Raw genomic sequence first — 11132 nt, forward strand, 5'->3', positions numbered from 1 at the left:
AAACGTCTGACCTCTGTGATTGCCAACAAAGGTTTTGCCACCAAGTACTAAAGCACGTTTTGCAAAGGGATCAAATACTTATTTCATTCATGAAAATGCAAATTACTTTATAACTTTTTTGTAATGCATTTTTCTGGATTTTTTTGTTATTGTTGTGTCTCTGCTCACATAAACCTACCATTGAAATTGTAGACTGATCATTTCTTTGTTAGTGGGCAAACTTACAAAATCAGCTGGGGTTCAAATAATTTTTTCCCTGACTGTATAGACTAAACCGTTTTTTGTACCAGGCTGTAAATGTGTTTATTGATGCTGTAAAGTTGGCCATTTTAATGGGAGTCTATGGGGATGGACTCCCTTTTTTACCCAGGCTCCAGTGGCTGTTTGCGGGACTAGAGGTTTTGGCACTTGTGCACTGGTTTAATTTCTCAGCCTTGGAGGTTGCTGCTTGATTAAAATGTATTTTAGTTTAAAAGACAGAGGAGAGTGTTTTGGTATTTCCAGTTACATCTTGCTTACCTCTTAACTCTGGTACCATTATTATACAACTTGAAAATGATGCTCATTTAGAATCACATATTTGCATAAGAAACCATAGGTGAATCCCAATTCTCTTATTTTATTGTTCCTTGCTTGACCTGGAAGTCATTCTGGTACACCATGACGAAGGGTGTCCCAAAACTCTTATTTCTGCTCTGAGGAGTGAGGAGGCTGCTTGAAGGAGCTATAACTGAGGATACATGAGTGCATCCTTTGCTGAAGTCTGTTATGGACTGACACACCCCATTATTGGAATTCTGTTTAAGATCGGACACTTCACACGAAGGAAAGGGTGTCTCATGTCAGTTAAAACACGTTTCCTTGGTTCCTCTCTCCTCAGTTTCTCCTTGCATCTTACGTGGGTAGGACTAAGACGCAAGGAAAAGATGCAAATAAGGGAAACTTGGATGCAATTAGAATTGGGATTCAGCATATGACAGTCGTTTAAATTACAGGAAGGGAATAAACAATGACACCATATCCACACTTCACACTTACAGTAATGGCTCCATACACCATCATGGCACTGATAGTGAGCATCAGCAGAGAGATGGCAAATCCAACACAGGCATTCTCTGTGAGACAAAGTGAGAACAAATACACTGACCAAATGCAGGCAAAGTTTTATTATTACTTTATATGTCCACTGTAAAAGCATAGTGAATTGGATGAACAAATATTTGCTCTTTGGGGCAGCAGTGATTTGCATACACCGTCAGTGAACTGTCTCCAGGGCTTCTCTCTTTCCAGCTAATTCAGTTTAAAAGCCAGCCCTGGGGAGCATTAAGCCTCTCCCTCTGTGCTGGGTAGTGTTATAAAAAGACAAAATGAAACTCAGTCTGTGATAATTAAAAGGCCTGCCTTTCATATCCTGTTTTTCACTCAGTCTCCCACTTCCTCAAACTGTCCTGCCTGTTGCACTGGAGAGATGATGCTTGAGAGAGCGCTGCTGCAGCATTGCGATTCAGACACGACTGTCCATTATTCAGTAGCTCAAGCAGAACAACCTGTACATCAGAAACTGTCAGAGAACTCTCTGAAGCTCATTTATGTATTATCGAAAACAAGAATTGCAAAGACTGTCAATAAAATATGAATATAAACAAGGGCCTGTACATTACAATTGATAAAAATGCCTTTAACTGTGTGTAAAACACATTTCAATCCTTATTAATCTGTTAGGTCTAAACAGATCCATTACTGTATATATTTCAGTATAATATTTTACAGCGCATTTAGTCAAAGGATTATGATGAGCAACATCAATAAAATTTAACATTTATTCCAAATGTTCATGAAATGTTAGTGGTGCTGAAAGACGGTTTACACAGAAACTCCACTACTGTTTCTACCCAATAAATGACTAAAACCAATTATTTGTGAGTAAAGGTACAACAATGTAACTACTATTTTCCTTACTGATTATTTTATTATTGGTATTTTGTTTCCTAAGACGGATTAAAGCAGAAACATGGCCATAGGGTTGTGGAATAAACTGAGTGCAACCCGATGAAGCTGCACTAATAGTCCGGAGTAATGACAACTGAACCAGTCTGTATGCCAACATGGTCTCTGCAGGCTGTGGGCAACCCCCACTGACTTTTGTGTTGACGTAAGCCTGTTGTGGGAAGGTCAACCTGCCATGGTCGTTTCCCCTCCTTTCCTGCCGAGTCACTCTTTAAGAAAAAAAAAAGCCTTCACCAAGCCAACAACAAAACAAAAACTAAAAAAAGGAACCCTTGTAGTCCTGCCAGCTCTGCCTCAGCAGGCTGGCACCCATGAATACAAACATCTAGGATGAACAAAAATCTTTAAGGGAATACAAACGAACCACACCGGAGGCACTGCACCAATAACATTCTCAGACAGCATGTAAACAACACAGCAGTGCTCTGTTATCATCATGAGTTGTTTTGTTAAACACTCAGAGGGGAGAAGATTGTGCTCCCTGTGGAAGTCAAATCACATGATCAACTGCAGCATTACATCAGCTCTTAAGTTAATGAACACAAGCAGCTACTCACTTCTAAATCCAATGAAAACAAAATATATTCAGTGATGTGCCAAAGGGCAATTATCATCATAATTTTTGGTCCAACCAACTGTGCAAACTGACAAGATTTTCAGCTCACAATTACAGAAAAAAGAAAACCAGCAAATAACCCCTTTTTTGCCAATTCTGTTTAAAAATGGTGTAACTGTCAAAATAGCTGCAAATGAACTGTCTGTTGATTGACTAAGTTTTACACCTCTAATTTAGATGTTTGATAAGTAAAACAAGTAAGCTAATTGTTTTGGAATGTGGTTGAATCAGCCTTTACAGCACTTCTTATATCGATTTCACTGCTTACCTGACATCCTGTCGGAGGCAAAGTAATGGTCGATGACCTCATATTGCAAGTCGATTGTGGGCACGTTCTCTGGGTGCGTTACAGCTACAGTCAAGAGGATGCCCATCAACAGGTTGACTACCTGAGGAAAGGAAGGAGGGGTAAAAAGACACCTTAAAAAGGACTGTACCAGTGGCCTTAGAACATATAATTTTACATAAATAACCATTTTTTTGGAATATGTTTAAGATTGTATACACTCCTACAATTCAAGCTGAAAGTCACTGCAATACACAATATACAGTACGCTGCTGAACAATAAAATCCACAGGTCAAACTCACAATGTAAATACTCCAAAGAAAACCTTACACCTTGCTGGAAAGAAGGGAAACTAAAGGTTAACTTTAGCTGAAATATGAACAGTACATGCTATTAAAAAAATCGGTACAAATGCTCTAAAACGGATAACATTAAATTAATAAGAGGCACTGCTTTTTCAAAGAGCCACTAGCTTCTGAGAGGTGGAACTAAAATGAACAAAAAAAGTGAAAAACACCCTCAAAACAACAACAACAACACATTGTTGTCAGGTTTTACAACAACATGCACCAAACTGCAGCCTGTCTAGTTGATGGCAACTCTTGAGAGTTTGAGAGTGCTAGATCGCTAATTTGGTGGAAATATGGGAACATGGTGTCAAATACTGTCCAGTTGGCAAAACCTCGAGGGGAAACGGAACGAAAAGCAAAAGCATCAGTTATATGATGTGGTAAATGAGCTGTAAAGTTAGAGTGGTGCTGGGACAAATGTGCTTTGGTCTACGGAACCTAACGGTACTTACAGTATATAAAACACAGCTCCGTGATTCAACCTACAATTACTATCTAACCTAAAACCGTGTAAAATGATTTAAATCTGTATCCTGTTAATAGAAATTCATGTTTCGGTTGGGTTCTTTTTAGACAAACTTCTTCTGTTATGGTTTGAGGACCACTACTATAGCAAGTTAGACCACTGACTGGTAGCTAACGAGTTATCCAAGCCAAATGCAACGTATCTGGCACCTTCAGAGCCCACCTGGGTAGGTGCTGGTAACTATCATGTGTTATCACCCGTCATGTGTTGTCTATTGCTATATTTGAAGGTTGTAGGAGTACTGACAGAGGCACTTAGCCAAACCTGGAACTACAGCAGGCCGTTGCTAATGCTAGCGTTGTGTTGACATACACGTCAGCTGTTAGCATAGCATGAAATAAACAGCTAGCGTTAAATGTTTAAAACAATCATAATACTTCCCCAAAAGCCGTTAACGTTGTCTGGTCAGCATTCGTGATGTAACGTTAACACGCTATTTCAGTAAACTTAAAAAGCAGTGCTAGCAACCATTAGCTCCATATCAACCATTTTACGTACCATGTACCATGTACCCAGGATGATGGTCCCCGTCCGGACATGGCAACATCCACAACACCTGGTGGTGTATAACCTATCTCGACTAGGCTTAAAGTGATGCATGTCCTCCACGAGCGTAGGGAGAAACATTGGCAAAGCTGTTGATGATGGAAGATAAAAACCTTCTCGCATCGAAAGCCAACGGACGAACACGGAGGAACGCCTACCACCGCAGATAAAAACAAACACTGTGTTGGTCAGGAAGAGGCGGGTCTTAACTTTGACGGACGGGAGTCTGAACCAATGGTGGCGAAACATTATACAGCCCGATGTGAGCTACGCAACTAACAGTCCTTGATAAAAAACAAACAAACAAACAACAAAAATAAATAAATAAAAGGTAGGCAAAGTTTGAAAAGTCAAAAATATGTACTGTTGTCTGTTGCCTCATTATTGCTTTTTTGTTGTTATATTTAAAAATATGTCTGACCCTGCAGATGAGTTGTCTATATGTATGTGTATACTGTATACACACTGTATAAATACACATACATCTTAGAGTACTATTTATTATACATATTTTCTTATTGTTGAATGCAAGTCTGCCTATATTCTGAATATTTCCTCATACTGTGAAACATAAAAAAGACAGAGGATTAAGATGTTGCAACTAATACAAATGCTAATTTATTAACAATGATACAATACAAAAATAGTTAATATCATTTCACAAAAAACAGCCGCTACATTGTAGCAGCTGATCATCACTGTTCTTCCATCCTTACGGAGATGTTCCAGATTCTTATAACTCATATGGCATGAATAATAATACTGAGATTTCACTACAGTGGGTCAAATATTGATGGTGTCAATGAGGCTGGTGTCAAGATTAACGATGGCTCCAACATGAACAATACCATGACCCCATCACCAATTTTTTTTTTTTTTTTTTTTGAAAAATGAAAAGCTCTTTCTGTAGATATTCACAGATTTAAAGGTATTTTTTGTATGGTTTGTTTAGAAACATCACTAACAACGTACCATATATTCTAATTAATGACAAACTGCATATGTGACCATTTTATAACCACACAATAAAATCAAATACAGCATACGCCACAGGATTTGACACAATGGAGCCCAGCCATAAATTGTTAAATATAATTTTCTTAGCAGTCTATTCCCAGCACTTGATTTTCACAAAAAATAAAAGCAACCCATAGTACATGTCACACAGCATTACATTCCTTAAACCTCAGAGGATTTAATGTCCTCACTGGTAGCCATGGTACTATGAGCCCAGGTAAAGAGTAAGCAATTCAAACACATTATAAAACATATAAAAATATTCAGCAGATTAACGATCCTTCATATTTTATCACGTCAATAAATACGTAAGCAATAAACAACAACAAATATGTACAAATAACTGTCATTCTGCATGAAGCCTCACTATTACCCCAAATATATAAGGAAAAAATACATTACAAGTAACTGAAAAAAACAGCCTTATAGCATCATCAGCACTGACAGTTTTCAAAAGTTTGGCCAGTTAAAGAATAACTTTGTGGGACTGCTGACCCATGATGTATCCTCCATCATCTTGCTTGTACCATTTGTAAATTAATAATCCTGTCAGTACTGCAGCCAGTATCACTCCTGTCACACTTCCTGCAATAATGGCTGTGAACATAAACATAAAATACTGAGAGTGCATACAAATTCACAGTGTATATAACAATCAAATTCAGTGTAACATACTGCATAGTACCTGTAATAATTTCTTTGCTCTCCAAGAAGCTCTTGCTGTTTGCTATAAGAGCAAACTCTGATCCGATGTCTGATGCAGGCAAGTTTGTATTGTCAAAGGTCAGGTCTTTGGAGTGAGGGTGATCCACGATATTTGTAATTTTACCTGGGGAGACTGCAAACAGGAAGCACGAATCATACTGAGTAGTTTTGGAAACATATTGAGATAAACAATATCATGTACAAAATGTTTTATGATATATGTTGGTTCAAGTGACCATTTTATAATGACTGAACATTAAACCAAGCATTACCTTTTTCTGACCAATCCCCTGAACCAGAACCAGAACTGTCCAAGTCAAACCCTGATCCCTCCATGTCTTCAGGAAAGGCAGAAACCTAATTTTGATGGCAATAAAATTATTGTGTGTACTTAAGATTATGACATGACTGTTGTACAGCAGCACTGCAATGCTGCTTCCTGTCCTAATGTAAGACAGAAAAACAGACAAGAGGTAAAGGAAGCTCACAAAAATAACTTTCCTTAAAAGAGCAATTGAAAAATCAATCCATGTCCTAGACTCAAAGCCTCACTGAAGTAACACAATCTTCAAAAACACATTGTGGAAGACAAACCCACAAGTGAATACATACAGTATTGTTATCACCAAAAAGGTGTCCCAAGTAGAACATAGTTCCAGTAAAAAGGTAGTATCATTCCATCATTTTAGCACTAAGCATAATGGGAAGAATTTATTCATTTAACATGAAGAGGGGCAGCTTATATTCATATAATTACTTTTGATACTTTAATAACATTTTGCAGATAATACTTAAGATTTTAAAATGCTTTTACTTATTTAATAGATTTTTTTGCATTGCAATATGGCTATATTTAATTAAATTGCCTATATCTAAAGGTGAAACCGTTAAATATGTATAAAATAGTCATAACATAAATAATTTCTACTTAAGGTTCAAAAAGAGCTCGTTTCAGTAAAAGGTGTAAAATCCACAAAATGGGAAGTTTGATTGCCACAGTTTAAACACACCTGTTTTGACTGGCCTACTTGTCTTAAATTTGGGATTGGCTGTGGCTCAGGAGGTAGAGCGGGTCGTTTCCTAACCGGAGGATTAGCGGTTCGATTCCCGGCTTGTCCAGTCAACATGTTGAGCAAGACACTAAACCCCCCAGTTGCTCCCGGTGATGTCACCGGTGTGTGAATGTGTGTGTGTTTGGGAGTGTGAATGAGTGAATGGCCGAATAATGTGAAAGCGCTTTGAGTGTGCTGTAAAAGCATAGAAAGGCGCTATACAAGTTTGCATACGACATTTTACCTAGGAATTGAGTTCCTAGGACAGAAAATAATCTTTATCAGAGTACAGTCGAGTTTCTAAGCAATTACTGAAATAAATTATAAGCAAATTCGACTACTGTAGGCTACGTTAGTTCTAAGTAACTGTACCGAAAACTAATTTAGGTTTAAGGTTAAAGTTTAAACAAAACTCACGAACCATTAATAAAATAAAAAATAAAGACACTGCCAATCTCTCTGTCCTTAGTAACGTGATCAGTGGCCAATATCAGGAAGTGAGAAAGGTGCGCACAAACACCGAACGTAACGCTCTACGTCGTTAAAACTGTTTAACAAGGATTAACAGGCTGACAGTGACTTACCAACATACTGACTGGATGCATTAATCCCAAAGCTAGAAATAAAGACGCTGTCAAAGATACCGCCATGTTTCAGTTGAGCTGTCTTGAGCAAATTGTTTACCGTCCTCGACCTCCGCAGGTGTTTGAACTTCGAGCCTCTACCGAGCTGTCAAACCCCACCCAGTAATAAGATTTGCGCACACAGTAATATCCAGATGTTAACAGGCGTCTGTGTTCGCTATAAGAAATAAAAGCAAGATCAATGTTTCTTAAGAAACGAAAACATTCAATATAAGTGAAACCCTTATATCCCAAATAAACAGATTTAAACCAGTTTCAATTACACACCCACACTTCTGGCTTCCATTAGTCTTTATTTAGAGGTGGTAAATCATTGCTGCAAATAATAGCATTTACAGGTACAATGCAAAAATACTCTACTGGTGCCACTGCTGGTAACAGTTTGTGAATCAAGATTTCACTCAAAACTACAAATGCATTAACAAATGGTAAAAGTAAGCAGATCACTTCAGTGTTACAGTTAACAGAAATGTACTGCATTAGTCCTGGGAGGAGATATGAGAAGGGGGGGTGTGTGTGTGTGTAGTGGTATAGAGGAAGGCAGTGGGGAGGTCAATGGGGGACAGAGTTCATTAAGAAGACAGCTGTAGGGAAGAAGCTGTACCTGAGTCTACAGGTTTTGGTCCAGAGGCTCCTGAAGCACCTCCCAGAGGGCAGGAGGTCAGTTTGTGACCAGGGTGAGAGGAGTCCTTGAGAATGCTTCGAGCACGGAGACGGCGTTCCCTGTGGACACCCTCAATGGCTGGAAGTGGAGTACTTGTGATGCATTGCACAGTTTCCACCACCCGCTGCAGCGTCTTTGCGGTCGGAGACAGAGCCTGTGATACAGCTGGTCAGGATGCTCTTGATGGCACAGCGGTAGAAGTTCACCAGGATGGCTGAAGACAGGTGGTTCTTCTTCAGTGTCCTGGTGGGCCTTCTTAACCAGGCTGCGGGTGTTGGTGGTCCAGGACAGATCCTCTGAGATGTGGGTCCCCAGAAATTTGAAGCTGGAGACATGTTCAACAACCATGCTGTTAATATGGATGGGGTCGTGTGTGCCTCCTTTCTCCCTCCTGTAGTCCATAATGAGCTCCTTGGTCTTGTTAAGTGTTAAAGAGCAGGTTATTGTCAGTGCACCACACAGCCAGGTGCTGTACCTCCTCCCTGTAGGCTGAATTCATGTGTAAATAAGTATTAAGTTTGATTACTTTGTAGATTAATTTTACCAATCAGTACTCTGGCAAATCAAACATGATTAAAAAAACAAACAATAACACAGGTCAAATGTTAGAAGAACAGTTTAATCATACATAGTCACAATTCCGCTTCCAAAAATGAGTTTTTCTTCATCTAACATCTGGAAATGTACATAAGGCCACCTGAAAATGTACATGACTTTGACAGTGTGACAAAACTCATATGTTCATATTTATATAATTGACAATATTTTACATTGCTTTTGCTTACAAGGTAGAAGCTGTTCCAAAATACAGCACTCTTCTGTACAAAAATAATTCTTGTTATATCCTGTGAAGTTTCCATGGTAGCAGAGGACTAAATGCAGCCTCCATTTTAGTACAGAGTGTTTTCTTTTTCCTTTTTAAAATGTCACACATCATAAAGACTATCAACAGTGGATGTTACAGCTCCAGTACAAAGAGGCTGGCCTTTCCCATGACAGATTAAAACCAAAAACCATGCCAGATTATGAAGCCATAAAGTTTCTTCTTTAAAATAACACTTGATCAAATAAAACTGTATACATTATATTCAAGGGGAAAGGAGTGATGAATATACACACATCAAAATGCACATTTTGCCCTTTCTCCCCAAAAAGTGTAAAAGACATCCCATTTACAGCATAAACGTTTACAAAATGTACAACTGTACAAACAAAATAAAAGCATCACTACAAATTGAGAGCAAGGCCTGTCAAAACACCACAACTAGACTTATTTCAATTAAGCTAATAATCTTACACTTAACTGCACATATACTACATGTATTCTACAATTATTCATATGAAGCAAAGAAGCGATCACTACGAGCATTATGGGTGAATTGTATAGTCTTTGATGGCCCCACCGGCCTCCACCAACGCATATGCATTCCCAACCATATGAAAAAAGTAATTTTAAAACAAAAAGAAAAAACAAGAACCATTAAAAAAAAAAAAAAAAAAAAAAGGTTCTTTCCCTTTCTTCAACTTGTCCTGCTAGTTCTGGTTCATTTCACCTCAGATGCACATTTTTTGTTGGACTACTCCGACCTTCAGGCGGGTGGGGGTTCCATCACTGCTGCAAGCCCCCTACCAAAAAGCAACAATTTACTCATATATAAAGATGCTATACAGTCGCTAAACTACTTCTACACTAGAGATGATTATTCAATACATAAAGATACGGTTTTCTAGGGCAGTGTTTATCTCAAACTACAAGACAGATGTTACACAAAACATGATAAAGAAAAAAACAAAAATCATTCCAAGGATTAAAACCTGTCACAGCATGCCAACGCATACCCCCCACCCCCCTCCCCACAAAGAGCCCCCCCAACTATGGTCATTTCATGTTAAGATTATACCAGGTTACACGCCTGCTGTACAACTAAACCTCATGCTCTGCATCTGTAAGTACACACTAGCTTTTATTTCATATAAATCCCGAGTGATCACCTGGATGAGAGAAAGTAAGACGGCTCAAATGGGGCTCAGTGGATGCAGCAGCTCAGGTTTGTCAGGCTGTAAAATTCAGTACCGAAACAGCAGGCAGACTTTAAGCTGCTGGGGTAAACACATGCCCCTACCTAGTGTGGAAAAGGAGGCAAGAAAAAGCCATCACTGCAAAACACTACCCCAGACTAAAGCACCAATCCCTAAGGACAAGCCTGTAAACCAGCTGTGAAGACCTCTGGGTGACTGTGGCACAGGATTCCAGTGACACACAGTACCTGTGGACGGACGGACAGGGGGGCGTTTATATCTAATCATTATGTAGTGCTATTTGAAAACTAATCCATCAGCTGCTTTCGCATGGGAAAACACTTTTACTGTGTGTGGGATAATATACAAATATAATATTCAATTGCCTAAACTTAATTAGAACAGCTGACAGAATAAGTCTGGTTACAAAACAAACGGAATTGTTTTTTTAAAAGAATAACCCAGTTTAGCCTTATAAAGTCACTTGCTGGTGTTAACTGTAAGAATTGTAAATTTCAGCAAATGTGTAATAATTTTTTTCCTACAGAGAATTTACAAGGTAAAAAACTAAATGTACAAGATAATATGAAAACCAGTCAAATACATCAGTTACATCATTAACAATGGGCTTGTGCTTTACCCAAGGGGGGAAAAAAAAAAAAAAAAAAAAAAGGAAACAACCCGCGTACGTGGGGCACC

The 11132-nt window shown here is 38.6% G+C and overlaps 2 protein-coding genes across 3 annotated transcripts in view; both read right to left on the minus strand.

The window, feature by feature from the left end:
• The window catches only part of laptm4a (lysosomal protein transmembrane 4 alpha), a 9372-nt gene extending 4850 nt beyond the window's left edge, over positions 1–4522 (minus strand). Inside the window, exons 1-3 of one of the 2 annotated variants that reach the window (XM_020589772.1) lie at positions 4285–4522; positions 2892–3012; positions 1039–1115 (exon numbers count right to left, since the gene is read on the minus strand). In XM_020589772.1, coding sequence (XP_020445428.1) covers positions 1039–1115; positions 2892–3012; positions 4285–4455 — 369 coding nt within the window. In that variant the 5' untranslated portion in view covers positions 4456–4522. The remainder of the gene's footprint in view (positions 1–1038; positions 1116–2891; positions 3013–4284) is intronic. The other variant, XM_020589773.1, reaches the window with a different exon arrangement.
• Positions 4523–9027: 4505 nt separating this feature from the next.
• pum2 (pumilio RNA-binding family member 2) overlaps positions 9028–11132 on the minus strand; it is a 16776-nt gene continuing 14671 nt past the window's right edge. Inside the window, exon 23 of the mRNA XM_020587787.1 lies at positions 9028–10537. The gene's annotated coding sequence lies outside the window, so the exon portion shown is untranslated. The remainder of the gene's footprint in view (positions 10538–11132) is intronic.

This window comes from Monopterus albus, unplaced genomic scaffold, assembly GCF_001952655.1.
Source record: "Monopterus albus unplaced genomic scaffold, M_albus_1.0 scaffold9.1, whole genome shotgun sequence".
NCBI lineage: Eukaryota > Metazoa > Chordata > Actinopteri > Synbranchiformes > Synbranchidae > Monopterus > Monopterus albus.